Genomic DNA, 19,821 nt, shown 5'->3' on the forward strand with positions numbered 1-19,821 from the left:
TGTTGGTGCCTTAAGTCGCCCAATAGTTAATCAGCTTCATTTCTACTTCACAATTAGCCATGTGGCACTGTGCCTCGTTCCCTCAGCCAGTGATCTATCATTATAATCCCTTCTTGATGAAAGAGTTACACTTGCTGCAAGCCCTGGCCAACACTGAGGGATAAATACATCAGTATACTATACCGCTGCATAAAGTGTTGGCTAAAGTAAGTGTTCTGAAACTTGGCAGCAATAACTAGTGGTAATAGAATAGAATGTACATCTGCACAATGTTATGCAATCCAGTATAATATCTCTGCTATAAAATCTACCTTTTACAAAGCTTATAATGGTCTGGTTTGTTTCAGGGGTGCTTCTAATGTACGTGAGGGAGGCATTAAAACAGCAGTGAAAACTCTGAACATAATGCAGTTCAGTGTAAAGTCACCACAAACTGCAATAATAAACTTATTATTCAATTCACATTACTCTCATGGCGTCAACAAAAAGTGAGCAGAGCTTGGTAAAGGTAGAAGCAGAGTGGATGTATTGGTCTTTATTCAACTCTGCAGATGGAATAAAGTGGCCTCCTGGTTCAAGTTTTTCTTAATTATTACCTCGCAAATAAAGCATTTTTCATATTCATCATCTGGGACAAATTAAATACTTTCTGCAGATTTCTTAACTGTGCTGAAGCTGTGAACTTGTGTAGATGAGAGAGATCTAGGATTTGCTTAAATCAGGGGCCGTAAAGGGGCCACAATTTACACTGAGGGCCAAATTATATGTCCAACATCCCTACAACTTCTGATTCACTCATTTAAGACATTTCTTGTTTACTGTTCGCCCTATAGCTTTGAACAAAGCCACACATTGAGTACGTGCATTCAATGTTTTGAAACCAGTTCGTTGTTTAAGCACATTTTGTACTCTAACAAAATATAATAGATATTCTCATTAAATGGTCATATTGATTGTTGGTTGGTTTTCTTAGTAAGTCACTGTCAAGAGGGGCCAATCAGATTTAATTTGGGGGCCCCCCCTTGCCTCCCCCGGTAGACAGTAACTATTAGCATACACCTAGCATCTAATAGGCTTCTAAGTAACAGTTAATTTTACAGTCAATTTAAAAATGTAACAGTTAAGATACAATTTGGCTTCAAATGAATAAAAATGAAAAATGGTAAAATATGTCTCCAATAGAAACATGGCACAGGCCCACATGTTTGGCTGCTAAATGCCTGAGTGGACCTGACTCATGATTAGCTCACTGCTGGCAGGCTCAGAGAAGGTGTCAGCCACTCAGACGTCTCAAAGAGGACAATGTCACATGAAGGACATTCACTCCAAGTCCCATATACAGTCCTGCCAAACATTTTACACATCAGAGTGTCTTTTTACACCTTTTGTTTTGCCTCTAGTTTCCTCTCAGTTCTGCAGAAATGTGAAAATGATCTGAAGATACTGCAGGTGATCCATCACTGTGAATATGATGTCAGCTTTTTATTTATATGAGATTATTGTTGTGTGGTAACGCTGTGTAGACTTTTCAAATCATTCTGCATTTTCAACTGCCATCACCCTACAATCATAATTTAACCAGCAAAAGCTGACAGGGTGTTTGCTGTGATGGATGACGTGTCTCAGGGAAGTTTAGATTCCACAAATTAAGTTTGAAAATGTCATGAAATAAAAGAAAACCAGTTACTGTGGAAGATGGGAAGAGAATCTCAAAAATGTCAAATAGCGCAGTATCATTCATAAACAGAACTGAATTCATACCAACAGTTCATTCAATACATTTATCTCTTATAATCCAGAAGTTTGAAACTAGTAGGAGAAGTAACTGCTAAAATCACAGTTAGTTCTTCTTATCATCTTAGTTATAGTGGTAACCATTCAGTCTGACTGCTGCTCGCTGATAAACATGTTTTCTTCTGTCCGTTCTGTGGTTCAACTTTGTTGACTAACTAAAGCCTGTGTGTAGCATCTGTCATCGCAGCAGTGCCCCTGGATGTCGAAATAACTGCCATCCAGAATGATGCACTCCTAATGTGTCTCCATAATCATGCCCAATGCCCATGAAGGGCATTCCTTAGGTTGACGTGCATGTCAGATGGCCTCATACTGTATGTCAAGGTCTTTTCTGGTAGTGCTGCCCCGATCTCTCCGGGCCATTTCACAGTGACGGGATGAACATTGACCTTTGTCATTTAACTGAGTGAGCAGCCTGCGGTGAGCCCACCGGTGCCAGGCCAGCTGAGCCATGCTGCTGGGCAGACTCTGTGGCCCTTTGCCCCCAAGTCTGCAGCCATGCACACCTCCAGACTGGCCCAGCTGTCCCCACTTCATTATGTGCTGATTAGGAGTAGATTGCCCCGCGAGGTGGGTTTGATCATCTAATCTGCAACGCTGCCTAAACAGGCAACTGCGTCGCGATGAAAAAAAGCTGGTCACATTTTTAGCAAATTTGAACCTTGTAACATGACCTCGGAACTCTGCAATTTAAACTATTTGATTCACCAAGGTTTTCATCATTTTTTAACACTGCTCTCTGGCCTATTAAGCTTTCATTAGGGTTGAGATCTGCCTGATGACAGTATTAGTGAGAGCTCAGCCGCAGCACAAGAAATTGAAGAGCATGTCTAGCTAACCTGGAGCAGGCGTCTCTAGGTGCACTCACCTGCTCTTCCTCAGGAGGAGCAATTATGTCAAGATGAAGAAGGGGGGGCATCCCCAGATGGCCTCTGAGCCAAGCCCCTGCTAATTGGCTGTGTTAGGGATTCAGAGCAGGTTCAGGGGAAAGCTCCCTCTTCTCCTCTCTCCGCTGCCCCTACATCTTTGTTTGTCTTTGTTTTGCTTTGTCAACTCTGCCTTTTGATATGCATATCAATACATGTTTTATTCATGGCGTTACGGAGTAAAATCAGTCAAGATCACCGTGCTGTTGTAGGCACCAAAGTGTTTGCCACGAGCGTGTGCGGATGGGTTTGCCATTTCAAAGCCAATTTTGTGACGCCGCCTCACTCCCCTGCAACCCAATGAAATTAATGATTTATGCGAGTGTCACTTTGAAGGTGCCGAACAACTGAGACTGTACATCCCACTTCATTCTTTTAGTTTTGCAACAGCTTGTAGGGTTTTTTTTAACAAGACTGCAATTCTAATTGAGTGGCTGGAAAAGTGGTGGGACAGAGGAGAGAGGGTGAGCTAGAGGGGTTTGCTGTCCGCGTCCTAAAGGGAACATTTACACTACTTCTTTCACCGGAGCTGAGGCTTAATGTTCATCATAATACTTAAGATGAAGTTTAATTAAAATGTCCTTTCATTGCAATCATGTCAGCATTTATTAAATCTCAAGATCCCATCGTGGTAGAGGCAATATCTGTGAAATCAGTCCATGTGTGTGACTACTACAGTGCATTATGCAAGCCAATTCAAACTCTCCCCAATTATCTGATTATCAGATAGGCCACAAGCTGCTATCTGATTGAACACATACTCCTGCTTCATGCAGGCTTTGGCCTCTAATGGGACTATATATGCAGGGTAACTCTAATTAAGAGTCTCTGCCTGCAACCACACAACTAGAGTTAGGATTTGTTGGTATCAATAATGATTCCACTAAAAGAAGACACGATGTGTATCCTGTGAACATCATCCATGCCAGGCAGAAGTAGTACAAGGTTTTTGTAGGTTTCTACAAGTTCAATTTAAGACTTTTTAAGAACATGATTAATTAGATTTAAGTAAGGCAGACATAAAGGAATACAGGTCTCAGACTTACTTTTACTTCCCTGTAATTGAAGATAAAGTGAAGTAGTCTATAGGAGAGAATAACCCTCATAATGCCACGCTATCTTGCAGACAGTAGGTATCCATAGTCTTCACCACAGCCAACCAGTCTACTGTGATAAACTCCAGGTGTTTGTAGACAGTTATAAGTTCCATGTGGATCTTGTTTGTAGTTTTTTTACAGTGGGCTAACATCTGGATCATTGAACTACAACACACAGACATTACAAACTATGCATGCTGCCAAAAAAACAATCTCAAAAGAAATAAATGGAAGCAGCATTAAATGAATGCTAACATAATTAAGACGTAGTTGAAAACATTTAACACAGAGTGCATAATATTTTTTAAGAACTGAAATTCAAATTAAACCCTCTAGTAAGAGTTATATTTTGAGGTGTCCCCTCTAACCCCAACCCTAACCTCTTTCCTCAGCCAGAGAAAAACAACAGCATCAGTTATTTGGCAAATGCCCCCAAAACAAAAAAGCTTAACACTGGGTGACAAAGAACTCCAGGGTTTACGACAGTGGTTTGTGACTCTGTTACAGAGAGACACAATTCACAGAGAGAGAAAGTCTGGGTGGAAAGATGGGTCATCAAATCATTTGACTTTGATACTTGAGACTGCTCTTTGTTTCCCATTTCCTACTGACAGTCAGTGTTGTGATTTTCTGACTTTATCCAAGTATGTTTTTTTATTTTAGCTACAACAAAGGTTCCCAAACCAGAGGTGAATACCCGGACATTTTGCAGTTTTTTACAGAGTCGGATATGAACACTGATACCACTCTTACACCTGCATGGTAAATAATCACAGTGTATCTTCTTCATCCAATATGAACAAAAGATTGATGTGATTAGTTTAACATTTATGGTCCTCACTGGGACCAGTAACTTGACAACCCCAGACAGTTGCCTTGCTTTCTCCAAATAAAAAATTAAATTAAAAAAAACCAGTATCAACTAAACTCCTCTATTTTTTTCACAGCTTTTGTTGCACTTGGCCAGAGATTCAAGCTTCAAGGATTTATTGTCACATGCACAACAATTACATTTAGCAGTCGCTGGCAATGAAATGCTTGAGTCCCAGGTTTCCCCTCTAGTCATGCTCAGAAATTACACGATGAAACAATAAAAATAGAATATAAAAAATGAAATAGAATGTATAAAATACCAATAAACCTTAAGTATTAAAATAAAATATAATAAATATACACCTAAAAAAAGTAGTGCAAATATTATAAGGTGCAGAGACGACGAATTATGGCAGATGGGAGGAGTTTAAAAGTCTTATGGCCTGGGGGATGAAACTGTCTCTGAGCCTGGTGGTGCGGGCTCGGATGCTGCGGTACCGTCGGCCAGATGGCAGCAGGCAGAACAGTTTATGGTTTGGGTGATCGGGGTCTTTAATGATCCGGTTGCTCTTCTTCCTACACCGCGGAGTGTAGAGGTCCACCATGGATGGCAGCTCCGTCCTGGTAATGCGCTGAGCAGACTTCACCAGCCTCTGTAGAGCCTTGTGGTTCAGGGTGGTGCCTGCGGAGGAAGAAGTGCTGCTGTCTGGCTGTCTTTGTGATGGGCTAGTTTTGTTCCAGTCTTAATGCTAAGCAATGCAAACAGCAGTAATCTTAGAGTAATGGTTAGCTGCTAGGGTGAGATTAGGGTTAAAACGCAGCACTCTGAGGGCACAGGTGCAGCTGCTGTGGGTTAGGGTTAGAAACTATCTTATCGATGGGTGTTGACTTGTTGTGGAGGTGAGGCTGTTTCATGCTCGGCGTTACTGCCTGGGTGCTATACAGGTGTTGCATCATACTTGCTGAAGCTTGTACACTCATTTGTCACTTCCCTGGGGAATATAGTCACCCAAGTGAGGATTGGACTACGTGTCTGACTGAGTGGAAAAAAAAACATCAGTGCAATTATTCTGCTCAGATGCATTGTAATTAGAGGGAGATGGAAGGAGAAAATTGGATTTATTTCTGTCTCCACAAACCTCTTCATGTACAATATGTTAGTGCAGTTTACCTGTAACTTTGAGGGGCTTAGTGTTTGCACTGCAGGCTGTGCAGTAAGGCCTTAAAATGGCCACATTAGACTGCCATGGTATTCACTAACCATGCACAATAAATTTACAGCATGCCTAATAGTGTTGGCATGGTGGTGGACAAAACAAACAAAAGGTCTGTCATTTTGTATTATGTTCCAAAGCACAAACAGTACTTACAGGGATTACACCAGAAGCCGTGAGTCAGGAGTTTCTTTTCCATTGTATTTCACTCTGCTGCAGGAATAATAAAATACATTCATCGTGTCTCTGTAATGCTAAATACAGATTTGTGAAGATTAAAGAAAAAAGCTACTAATCAAAATGTACAAATAAAAAAAAAGTATTTTCTTTCTTCTCGGTTGAAACCCCTCCATTCAAGCCCACTGACCACAGTTATGGGGAAACTTAGCCAACAATAAAAACACATCCAACCAATATTCACATTTCACACATGATGAATTTTTGGACGTCCTGAAATTTTTTTCTCCTGTACCAGAATAGTTTGTGCCTTATCTCTGTGGATGCTTTGTTGTGGTTCCAAGTGCGAGACAAAACCTTTCCAAACAGGTCAGAGTCGGAGCATGAAGAGAGTTCAGGACGGCCAAGTTAGAAACCTTCTCAGGGCGTTAGTCGTCTCCTTTATCGCCAGCTCAAGCAAGAGAGAGCATCTGTCCAAAAATATATCCAGCTCTTAGAAGATCGGTGCTGATACCATCTGAGTAGCTGTTTGATTGTGGAACTGTGGGATGACATTAAAACCTGCTAGCCCTCAGTGGATTAGCTTCAGAGACCTGGTACGCACAGGGCTGGAGCAGAGAGCAATGCAGTGAGGTTCATTGAGCACCGGGGGGTTGGAGGGCAATATTTGTGACAGCGATTCTTTTCATGGGTAGAATGATGCACTTTAACCACACAACATGATGCACATGTTTAAAGCTGTGTAGGAAAATGAAATGATGTTCCCCCACACTGTCGAGATTCTCTTTTTGATACTTGAGTTCAGCACAAAGATGTTTTGTTTCATTTAAAAACATTTTCTGGTATTTTCAATGTTTCAATATGTGTATTTTCCTTAAGTTCTTATTCTATAATTAATTTTTTTTACAGTGGGACGCGCACACACACACACACAGAGAAGACACAGGATTCTTCACTCTGTTGAAACCGGAGAGTTGATAGTTGAGATGGGAGGGCTGATGCCCCATCAGTGGATAGTTTGCAAAACAAAGTTTCTCCTCTGTGAAATAAAAACAGAACTTTAGGTCACTAACACAGAGATTTTTATTTATACTTTCCAAAATGCTGACTTTAAAATTGTGTATCCAGAAGGACAGCAGAGCTTTTGGGAAGTGCTGACGTCACAGCTTACTTCACACATGTCCACTGTTGCACATTTAATTAACATTGTTCCCGGTAGAGATTTAATGATTCCTAATCTGTGAGTGAAATGTTTAGAGAATGTATTGAGCCTACAGTTTTTATAACAGGAAGAAAAGCACCTTGTTAATGTCTCAGAAGTCATTTAAATGAGAGAGAATTCTCAGACTGGCAGAGGTAAAAGTGAGGAGTGAAGAGATCAAAGACTGCTGCACTCCTACTTCTGTACATATTTTTTCATCCCATTTAAAATTTAAAAATCCCTGAATGTCACCATATCGTAGGCAATTTCCAGAGCACCGGAGGTATTCCCTGTGGCAGTAGCCCGGTGCTGTGGGATGACATGTTTCTCCCACAGAGTCACATGCAGATGAATCGGGCTGCAGCAGTGAGAGAAGGAACAGCCTGTCGCAGGTGTGCAAGGCCGACTGGGAGGCCTGGTAACAGTACCTGAACGATAGAGAAACGCAGGGTTAGGTTTTTAATGGTGACCTAGTTCTACTCTGTTCAGCACAAGCACATTATAAACAGTTTCATCTGAGGGGGATTAGTTTCCAGCTACTTGTGTTCACAAAGATCTGGAACAAAGCTATGGGTTAGTAAAACGATATATACTCTTTGTAGGTAATGTGGTGTAAACAGATACGGAAGTGAAGCTATATGAAGAGCCATATTATTGCTTCAATCAACTGAACTCTATCTCTACAGTGGTAACAAGCTCTCCAATGGCCATTTAAGATAAATGTCCATAAATCTATTAATCATACTGTGTATATAGAAAAAATAAGAGAGGAAAATAAATGCATATATCAAGTTTAAGAGTCCGTTTTCATCAGATTAGTGTTTTGCAATGCCAGAATGCTTTGGTAAAGGTTTAGGTGCAACAAGTTGCTTAAGGGAAAAATAATAGAAAAATGACATTGCTAAAAATTGTTGAGTTGTTAGGAGCATTCTTTGACTATGAATACCATCCATTTAGAATACGCAGCTTATTTTTTACATTTTATCGTTAGGTTAAAACACACTGACTCTTGTCTGTGTGTTTGATGAGAGACAGTAACTGATGAGCTGACGTCAGGAAGCACATGCACAATGACACGAGAGAGGTTCTATACATTTTAGCAATTTAGAAGATAAATTGACTTCCATTAAAAGCCACACCCCTTTCTAAATTTAATCCAAATGCAGATTTTTGTGAACAAACAGACAGAAGGTGAATTGTATCCCCACAGTGTGCAGCCAGCATATTTACTGCTGTTACTCTGTGAGGAATAGCATTGAACCAACAAGAGCAACGGTGAGCATAATGCCCAATGGGAATGCTGGATTAAGATAAATGTGTGTTATAGTGAAAAACTGCATGTGTATAATGATACATATACACTGCATTTGTTTATTTAGACGTTTTCAATTTGGCAAATAACCACAAAAAAACAGTTCTGCTGCCATATCTGTGCAGATGATTTCACAGATAGTTTCACACCAGTCCCACTGAGAATAGCTGCGATGATTTACGAGTAATAAACATATTAATCTTCACGGAAAATAAAATTGAGTGATGTGAAATTTCTGTCACTTTATCAATTGACACAAAGCATTGTTTTTTATTCTGGCAGGTGTGGATTTATGGAGACATTGCAGCTTGCCGGGGGTTTTCACTGCTGCATTTCTTTTTTTATATTTTTATTTCTTTATTTATTCATTTTTGACCTCAGTTCCACATTCATTCATGTTTTTGACAGATAATACAGAGAAACATTATAAACATGCAACATTCTCTTCCTTTTTCCGACTTTTTTCTTTATTTTTTTAAGGCTTATATTATTCTTGTAATTCCAGCAGATGGTAGATACACAACAAGGTTTGTTAAGTGCACCACAGTAGCAAAGCTCTTGACTCGCGCTAAATTGCAGTCACAAAAAAAGCTATTCTACCCAGCAGTACGCTGGCTGTTGTGGGACAGTCTGTATTATCTTCCTGCTGCAAATGGAGCAGTGTTGCCTTTTGGCAATGAACACACAGTCAATTTATTTTGCCCAAGAATATACATGGTTACAGCAGATACACTAGGCTGTTTGTAGCAAAAATATTGAGAAGTTGTTTGCCAGATAAGGCTCATCGTGTCCTTGAACGACCTGAGTGATTTCTAGTGGATGATCGGGAAACAACTCACTCATGCCAGAAATAATTAGAGGGGAAAAAGATGAGCGAGCGTGTCCCTGTATTGTTTTAAATCCTCTTTTTGAAAGGGATGTTGGTAAATGGCTGAAAAGCTTCTCTGAGTAAAACTTGTAGTCATCATCACAATTTAAAATGTAAATTATCTGCTTAAAATTACAAAATGCATTGCAAACATGTTTTTGTTATAACTAGTGCAGTGCCCGTTCTAAATCTGCCTTTTCTCTTGGCCTGTGTGAAAACTCCAGTGGTCCTTATCATCAGTGAGTCCTCCTCAGTTCTACAATAAGCTGTCAAGTTTTATTGTTTGTGTGCTAGATGTTAGGTGCAGAGGTTTTTATAAGCAGTGCATGGTGCAGAGTGAAGTTAGAAACTTGTGTTCATCCTACCTGGTGTATCTGCAATTAATATTTTATAGTCAATAATTTGATTGATTGTTGAGTGCTTCATTACTGTTCACATGTGTGGCTTTCATATGTTTGAATGATTTATAGAACTACTGATATTTTTTAACATTAAATATTAACTTTTTCAGAGGCTGGCCTGTTAAGCAAGTGACACAATCTTCAGACCCTATTTCACTTTTCAAAATAAAAGCTCTGTAATTCTGCTTGATATAAAGCATTTCATCCATAAAATGGACGTTGTGCTTTTACTTCAAAGACAATTTGATTATATGACTGTTGTTGCCATTACGGAGATCAGCACCTGCAGATTTTGGCCACTGCTGTAGTTTATCAGAGGACACAGCACCGTGTTCTGTCCCCATTGACTACAGACCGCTAGTCGTCTGTTTATTTAATTTTTATTCATATTAAAATTACCATGTGTCCACATCTCACAAAACTTGATACTGCCCTGGGTCATTATAAATACAAGTGTGATGTCGATTAGATGAACATTTTGTGAGATATGCAATCCAAATACAGACGGACGATAGTGGAAGTTGTTGGTAGATTACATTCTCCAGACTTTTACAGATTGGAGATCAGAGGTGAGACATTTGATTCCTGTGTGCAGTTTTACTTAAAAAAGAATAGCCTACCCCCAAACTAAAAGTAGCATGACATCTGCAAGGGGATTGGAAACATACCCTGTTGTTTTAGAAATGTGATGTGGGCAGGGAGACCTTTCCTTGAATCGCCTATTGAGCAGCTCTTTGAATTCTGCACAGCTATACATACTGTATGTCTGCCACCGCTGGTTTGAAGACAAAATAAATGGTTGCAGTCATATTATGGAGATAGAATCCACCACTGCCAGGCATCAGTAAAGACCATGTAACAAGGTTATGCAGGATCGTCCAATTGGTGTTTAGTTTAACGAGTGTGTGTAGGTCTTAGCCTGATGGAGGTGATAAAGAAAAGGTCAGAGGATCTAAATGGGAGGTTTCCTCCCTGTGGGGGGGACTTAAATATCAACTGCACATTTCATAGGAATCCTATTATTAGATGTGGAGGGAGCTTATCAAGCACCAAAGCCTTTGTCAATAGGAAATTCAGATGAGACAGTGGTGTTATATAAAGGGTCACAGGGTCAACTTAATCATTAGAGGCCATCATCCTGAGGCTACAAATATCTGATTTCTATGACACGTGGTGTTCTGCAGTCCAAGGTTTATACAGGTGTGTGAAGTGTACAAATAAACTTAGGTTGTAAAGATGCTGGAGGAGATGAGATGTTTTAACAACAAAAATAAATGTTGGGTATTTTCTACAGTGAATTATTTTTATAGACTTTACTGCAAAAGTGTAATGATTATATTTCTATACCCAAAAAGAAAATTGAAAATAGTAATAACTAGAATTATATAGAGTGCATTCCTCAGCCAGGGCCCAGCAGTCCCTTTATGAAAGACTGTGCTCCTTAAGCTCATCTGAATGAAATGTAATGTAAAAAGCCACATTTACAGTCACTTGATCAGTATTTTTATTTGGATTGGCACCAAATTGCACACAGACAAATAAGTCCTTTGAATATGCCTCATTTATTTTGTTCAAGATCCATGAATTATTCTCTGAGAAATCAACAAAAATGGAAATAAAAAACACCCTATCTTGTATTGATAAAGAAGAAAAATATCTTAAAACAAAAATAGAGTACATACCTCCACCAACGCCCAACACTCCTTATGTGCAATTCAGCCAAATCCAAATTACCCACACAAATATCAGGTGGCTAAATATGCCAGAATTAAATTCATCAAGATCTCAGTATGATTCGTGGTTACATCTTTAGTTTTTGCATAATACTGCTAAAACTGTCAAACAAACACTAACACGAAGCATTTAAATTCACTAGATCAGCATTTTTCATCAAGATCTATAAGTTATTTTTTTGAGGAATCAAGGAAAAAGATTACTGGATTTTGATCTTCACCAGAATTTTATGATCCCTATTTGTTGGGTTAAGATGCTAACAAATAGAACTTCCCTGGCAGACTTAGTACTAGGTCAGCTAATTATTTTACTGAAGTTTTTACTATTGTAATTAATAAAATGAATGAACAATTTGATACTTAAATACAACCTGAGGTTCTGCTCCACTTTCACAAGAGAAGCTTCATGACCGCAGTTCTGCATCACTTGGGCAATCATGGATACTTTAAGGGCTTCCTGGTAATAATATATTAATGTCATCATCCGGCTTCAGCTCATCAGCCACAACAGTAAAATCAGTTACCGGTTTTAATGTTGTGGCTGATCAATGTATATGGAGTTTCATGTTACATAATTTATGTATATGGTGCACGTTATGAAACAAATGTAGTGAGGTCACCATACAGTCTTAACCCATGAATATAATGGAGCTGCATGTTCATATGTAACATGTTTTATTCTTCATAGTCTTAACAAGCCCAGAGAAAACATGAGCAGCTACATGTGTGTCACCATCTTCATTCATCTCACTGTAGCATTCATTTAAACAATTGGATTCATATTTGAAGTTACTTTTACTGTTGGTAACTTTCCAATTCATAAACACTGAAATGCAGATAACATGTTGCCATTCATTTGGGTGCCAAGTTGCCAAGTCACGGTGTTTGCATAATTAAGCGTAAGCGAGACATGAAACCAAAAAATAGAATTTATTATGGATGAGCCATGTTGTTAACTGCATCATTTAAGATAAAATAGTCCATGCTACAACCACCTGCAAGGAACGCTGTACGAGGGAAAGTGACTACATTCACAAAGAGGCAGCAACGATTTCATTGGTCAACATTTTTAATCGGTTGTGAAATTTGGACTGGGTCATTTCATAAACATCCAAAAGTGAGAGCAGGAGGGAAGGAGACCCACTGAAGCAGAGACGCATTTGTGTAAAAACAGTGAGCAGGTGCTGTTTGAGAGAGGCCAGGGTTTTGAGGGAGAAGCTTTACCAAATCTGAATGTGGAATTAAGAAATAATGATTGGGAAATTAAAGGCCACACTCTCCTGAATGAAAATAGGAAAGAAAATCCACACTCATACTTTAAGACCATGACAGAACCATGTCAGAACAGCAGGTATTTCCTATAGTGTACAATAGGTTGAGTCCTACTCTGTTCCTCCTGATGTCACTAATTAATATCTGATCCCCCAATACTGCTGAAACATACAGCACATTATTATTATTTAACATTGTTATAGAGTTATAGTTTTGATAATCTAGACTTCAAGAATATCTGGCCTGCTGAACCACAAGGCAGGACAGAATCATATTTCTAATATTCAAATCTATTTTCACATTAAATTCATATTTCATTTTATTCTTTGGTAAAAGTTTGTCTGCAGCTTGCACTGTTCAACCATAAAGAGTATTTTGCCTCTTTTCTTTCATTAGCCTCTCAGATCATATTATCTTTCTTTTGCTCTTGTTCCTTTGCATATCTTGTTAATCCTCCACCTTGCACACAGGTATTAATACATGCACTGCATACATTTATCCCCTGATGACACTTAACACCTCACATACAGCACCACGATCTACCTCACACTTAGAGAACTCGATGATTTTGTAGCCTCCCACACTGGGATTTTATATTGTTAGATGACATAAACATTTTGCCATTCTGTCTTTATGCCTGTATGTTCCGACACCAAGTCTGCATTCTGTTGCTTTGTTTTATTGTGACAATGCTATTCTTTCTTCTCTGAAACTACTACTGCACATAAGCACTGCTGTTCAGTCTAAAGGAAATTATAATAGTTCATTTGTCCTCTTCTTGTTCTTCTTGTCTTCTCTTTCATTTGAATGCCTTTGTGCTGGCGACAGTGGTGGCCAGAATGATTGTGTTTTCGAAGTGAGTGCATACCATTGCCAAGGCCTAATAGTCCCCTCAAACTGAATGAAGCTGCAAAAAATAATACTGATCATTTTTAATCAGGATCCTTTTATTCCATGGGAAAATAGTAAAAATGTGAAAAATTTAGAACATTCCTGAATCTGCCACCTGATTTAGATCCTCACCAATAAATATATATATGTGTGTATATTCATGTAACACTGACTTTCTCTTATGTGTTTATCTTAAAAGAATAAGGAAAGGAGAGAATAGTGATAAACTGTTGCTTGTTCCTCGTGTCATAAGCTTCCCTCGTACCATGCACGACAAGCACACCGTGTGTTATTGGATGCTATAATGGAGTAACAGAGACCTGTGATGTGTCATTTACAACAAACACCTCTAACCACATGAACCCAACTGATTACACCTTTGCTTGGACACATAATCTCACCATAGCTGGGCAAATAAATAAATATATAAATGCACAAATAAAAACAGCTTGACAGAAGTAATTGAAGGCATTTGTCCAGACAATTGTTTAACACAAATCAGGCTCTATATCCTATTACTGCCTTAATAGCTGGTGAAGACACGTCGCGCTTCAAATCATTCTCCTCGGTGCTGTGGCGTCATGACAGGCCATTCAAATTGATATGTTTCGTCTGCTTGTGGTTTTGCTCTTGGAAACACTTTCCGCAGCCTCACCCAATCTCTGCCGCTGACTAATTGGCTGTTTTACAAACATGCTCTTTGTCTGGGGTTTGTGCTCAGCTTTGTTGTCTTTGCTTGTCATCCTACAGAGACGAGTGTCCTGCAGAGTCCCGTCTTCACCAAGCAGCCCGGCAGCATCGTGTATCCTGTGGAAACGCTGGAGAGGAACAGGGAGGTGGTGTTCAGCTGCGAAGCCCAGGGAAGCCCACCTCCCATGTACCGGTGAGAGTGCGACTGCAGCGCTGCATCTGTTCCCCCCTCTGCCTCCCTCTCTTCATTTCTCCTCTCCACTGATTCTGTTCACTCTAATACAGCTGACGATGTCAACATCCTTCAGACTCGAACAACCCTATCACTTGCAAACGTCTCCTCTTTTCTTGAACAGTGTTGCTTTTTGGCAGCGCTGAATGCCAATAAGAAAAAACAGTTCACTACCCATAAATCCTGCGGAAATCAACACAAATCACTCGATAAATATATATTGTAATTATTCTATTGTACATTGTAACTATCCATGTTAAAGAAAGGGAAAAAACATCTTGGATCCATCCAATGTTCTGGATCTGCTGTGTAGTATAATGGGCTGTTCATTGGGTTATGCCCCACCCCTCCTCCAAATGTTGGAAATCAATGGAGTAATGTTTTAGTAATGGCAAATTAAATATACCTCTTTGGTGGAAGTAAATATTCTAAATGCATTTATTTACTGTCATGAAAATATTAAAACCAACAACAAATGTATACCTCTTGCCATGAAGAACCAGTGTTCAGTTAAACTACTGAACAGACATCAGTGAGCTACACAGTTGCACCGGAGTTATTCCCTTAATGATGATGAACACGGGCACTGTCATTTATTTAGAAACAGTCACAAATATGCAGTCCCACTGCTGAAAATAACTAGGAGAGCACTAAATGTGTATTACAGTAATCTGCAGCTGAATATAGTCCCCAACAAATTGATTACCTTTTTACCCTTTCTAAAAAGTAAAAGATTGAAAATGTTCTACGCTGCCAGCAGGATTTTCATACATCTTTCATCATTTCTTTACATCTGTTTCTGAAGCTGTGCATCTTTTTGGGAAAGTAAGGACTTGGTGTTCTGAGCCAGGCAAACGAAAGGGCAGGGAAGGTGGAATGTATTGAGTGACAAACAAAAAAGATCTCGGGTCACCGTCATTTAGCATTTTCTTCGGCAATTCAGTTGATGTCAGTACATCAACCTGCAAACAGAAACTGCCAGCAACTAATGCAGATTGACTTCATGTAAACAAATAAAAAAGCAGGATCCACTTGTCAGTCATTGTCTCCCAAAACATAACTCCAAGCTGAGAAAAAATTCATCACAAACAGAAATAACACAGGAGTGACAAAATCCATGAAAATGTATTATTTTGTTTTGCTATACATCAGTAATTTTTCTGACAGTATTGGGCATGAAACATCCAATAACCCAATAACAATGGATTTTTCATTTCTGGAACAGTGACTATCTATTATCTTTGTATTTCAAGACATTCTCTCTTTGGGATACACATGCTGCACAGATTCACTGTTTCAGAAGAAAGTATGAATATCTTCCTGCTCTTTCATCCCCTTTTTCTCCTCAAACTAGTTTTCTTTAAGAGGTCTTAAAATAAGGGTTGTCTACAAGCTTCACAATCTTAAGCAATGTTTCATCAGTGTGATTCTTGATAGCACAATAAAAATACAAAGTAATTACAGAAATTTGGATTTGCAGCTTTCTCGTTGTTCAGGCACGAGCCGACACGATGAACCGTAGAACAGAGATCATATATAGCTCTTCTGATCTGACAGTTTAATCCACACACTCTACATGACACTTCTGTTCTAAAACTAGAAACCAGCAAGTTTCTAATCTGACAGAGCCTGAAGCTGCCTCCCTGAGACTGTGACATTAATAATAATAATAAAGAGAAAAAAGAGATAGACTCTGTTTTTGTCAGATGTATTTAGGGCTTTTAATGCCAAATGTGAGTCAGTTCATTGCCGTCCTAACAGTTGCAAAGCAGAGACAGTGTCCATATTCTGTAATGTAACCCTGGCTATTGTAGTGCCGTCCTCAGATTCAGCCTTCCATTCATCCCAGATGTAACCGCCCCAGGATTTGTCTCCTTTTGCATTAACAAGAGTCTTGGCTCCGTTGTCTCTAGCTTTAGAAAAGACTTGTTCATCCTCACAAGTCAAGCCTGAGCTGATCAGGATCATAGGAATCTATTACATGAATTCTATTTCCTGGTGGATTTTCTTTTCAAGTCCCTGCTGGAAACGTGTCTTGTCTGTGTGTAGTCTGGGAATGCATGTTAAGCTCTCCGTGCACCTTGCTCCAACGATGTTCTTTTTTTCCCCCCGCAGAGTTCAAAGAGCAGTTCTTTTTCCTTTTTTCTTGGACCAATAGTCTATTGAAAGGGTGTGGTGTTGCGTGGAGGCGTTTCTGGCAAGTAAAAGTTAAAATCAATCATGTTTGCAGACTGAAATTGCTGGAGTAAGATTTGAAAGGATTGGTACATTTAATACTTGGGATTGGGCCAGTTTAGAGGAGGGCCTAATTTACTGTTTCCTGTCAAGGTCGCTGTGCAGTCCTGTCAGAGCAGCTGACGCCTTCGAGAGATCTGCTGCAACACCTTGGTCATGTTCAAAAGTTTACTAATTGCACATCGCACAGCAGTGAACTGTGACAGCTCGAGCTGCAGTGTTTACATTAAATGTCACGAGCAGAGATATTGTCTGCACTGAGCCCAGATGAACAAAAACAAAGAGGGATTTTTATATCTTAATAAGCGGAAAATAAGGAGGTTGCATGAAAAAATCAATTGCAGGCACTGAGGTGGCTTGTTAAAAATCCTATAATATATAAGGACGTTTTTTTACATTTATACTGAAGCTGTATAAACCAACATGTATCAGCAGACTTTCCTCTTTAGGGTGTTTTGACACACAACATCCCCAAACCAATAAGCAGTCTAATTCTGCACAACGGTGTCAGAGGAATAGTTCCACAGTTTGGCAAATCTGCTTATTTGCGTTCTTGCAAGAGTCACATGAGAAGACTGATGCTGCTCTCACAAGTGCCTGTTAAAAATAAGGTGACAAAAGTGAAAAGTACAACTCAGCAACACGAGCTTCATCAGTGTGATTTACAGAATGTGTGGAAACTACTGTCCCATCATCGAAGCTGGATCACTTATCCAATTAGAGGCAGACACATACGGTGGATTGTCAGCCAACAAAGGATGCACTTCCAAAGCACACAACAAACTGAAACACAAATACACCTGGCTGACGATTTAAAAGTGCTCACACAGTTAGAAAAACTTTGTGGCTGTTAGCTATGTTTGTTTCCTGACTGGATTCATTTTGAAGATGCACAATCTCTAAAAGCAAACTCTGGCCTCTGGGCCAAAAACGGCCTGTGAGACACTTGGATAAGGTTGTTTTTTCTCTTTAAGTTGACCTGTCCATGGTGTGCACCACCTCTCGCCCAATGGGACATTGTCCACTCCCCCCGTGACCATCAAGAGGTAAAACAGCACAAATAATCGAGGGAAGGATAAGAAAAATAAACCTCATCAATACAAAAAAATGTCAGCAATTTGATGTAATAAATGAAAATAACATATAGTAGAAGAGTAGTTTACTGACAGTGAAATTGTGCCCACATACAGTTTGGGAAACTATTTCAACAATGGGCTTAAATCCTCTGCTTGTTGGTGTCACAAGACCACATTCAGACAGAGACAATGTTACGCAGGCAAGTTTTATGGTGAGCAAGCTAAAAGCTAAGAAGCTGAAACTTCATTCACAAAGAACATTTGCAAAGTGTAAGTGTCTTGTTGCCGCTGCAGAGCTGCTTGCTCCGGACAAAGTAAGACTGAGCATTGTGTGCAAACACTGCACTTTCTTACTCTGCAAGAACAAAAGCCTCCTATGACCTCTGAATGTGCTGGTGACTTTGCAAAACTCATTGAGGCGTTTGGCGAGAGGTTTCAGGATATGAAAAATGAATGAAAGGAACTGAGAGTGTTGATTAAGTTGTATAACGTGGAACCAGCTGTTGTGTCTGACAAACCTTAACATGAAATAATCATGCTGCAAAGCAACAACAAGCTCAAAGTGAAGTACAACTCCCCTCGGCTGGAGCTCTATAAACTGTACGTACGTCCCGAGGATTTTCCATCCTGAGGAGACATGCACTGAAGTCTCTGTTCGGGACAACCAGCTGCTATGAGCACCTCTTTTCAAATAGACTCTTACAAAGATTCAGCTCCAATCAGCTCTGACTGACCCAAACCTGGAAAACCTGCTGTGAGAGGCATCATCATCATCATCGATACAATCTGACATCAAGTCAAAGAGAAGCAGTTCCAGCCAAAACCTCTTTCAAGGGTTTAGTGTGATATGTGTTCAATAATTCAGTATGGGCCTCAAAGAATGTTATAAGAACTGAAATGTCTGTTTAAAGGCTAACACCCATTGGATAACTGCTAAAGATTCAGCATAGGTTAAATTTTTACACATTCAGTACTTAGGCCCTGTGTCGAAATGTGGTAAGTTTCTAGCTGACAAGTAGTGACACTTAGGTCATGGTTTACTTAAACGGGGGGGTCTCTAAAACAAAGACCTTTGGACAGGGACGATTCTAGGATCACAGTTGTCGGGATGCTCAGCCCCTATGAGAATGCATGCAAACAGTACGGGGTCGGCACGGACAATTACGACCACAAAACAGGCCGGGGGAAACTGAGAGAGTGATAACCTTCAGATGGCTGTTATGTTATGTGCCTACCAGTTCAAGTCCACCTCCTGTGAAAATCTAGTTTTTAACCTCATGAACAACATTGTTGTTATGTTGTTTTTATATCATACCAGACATGTCATGAGCGGAATAAGCAGTATAATGCCATGGCTAACAAACAGCACAAACAGATAAAGAATGTTTTTGTTGGAAGCCTCTGTTTTGGGTACCAGTCTGATCGTGTGGGTACTTAGACAGCTTTAATTGTTTTGGACCTGTGTCCTTATCCCCTAAATCAAAAAAGTAATCTTGAGCCCTCTCTGCTTCAGCTTGGTGGCTGGTATGCAGCTCTCTTTTGTCTCTTCATTTGTCTATCTTGTCTACCCTCTCACTCTCTCATCTTTCAGAGAATCTCCATATTCTTCTCTTTCTCCTTCAATTTTGAAAATAAACAAAGAGCATATGTTGTTAACTAGGAAAGTGTTGTAATGAAGATATGATGTTTAGAATGAAGTCTACAGACTATCTGTCCACTTTCTCACCTGGTTATTCCTCCTCTTGCCCTCTTCGCACTGGCAATAACACATAAATATAATGTACAGAGCTAGAAAACAACATATACGAAATAAATTAAGCAAACAAACAGAATATTTATAAAATAAATCTATGTAAGAAGTGGTTGGAAAGAATCCACATTTGCTGACA

General features: G+C 39.5%; 1 protein-coding gene across 2 annotated transcripts in view; it reads left to right on the forward strand.

The window, feature by feature from the left end:
• Positions 1-19,821, forward strand: part of cntn4 (contactin 4) — a 156,968-nt gene that overhangs the window by 35,689 nt on the left and 101,458 nt on the right. For both annotated transcript variants that reach the window (XM_069512953.1, XM_020086371.2), the window contains exon 3: positions 14,450-14,582. In XM_069512953.1, coding sequence (XP_069369054.1) covers positions 14,450-14,582 — 133 coding nt within the window. The remainder of the gene's footprint in view (positions 1-14,449; positions 14,583-19,821) is intronic.

The sequence above is a fragment of the Paralichthys olivaceus genome, chromosome 2, assembly GCF_024713975.1.
Source record: "Paralichthys olivaceus isolate ysfri-2021 chromosome 2, ASM2471397v2, whole genome shotgun sequence".
Lineage (NCBI taxonomy): Eukaryota > Metazoa > Chordata > Actinopteri > Pleuronectiformes > Paralichthyidae > Paralichthys > Paralichthys olivaceus.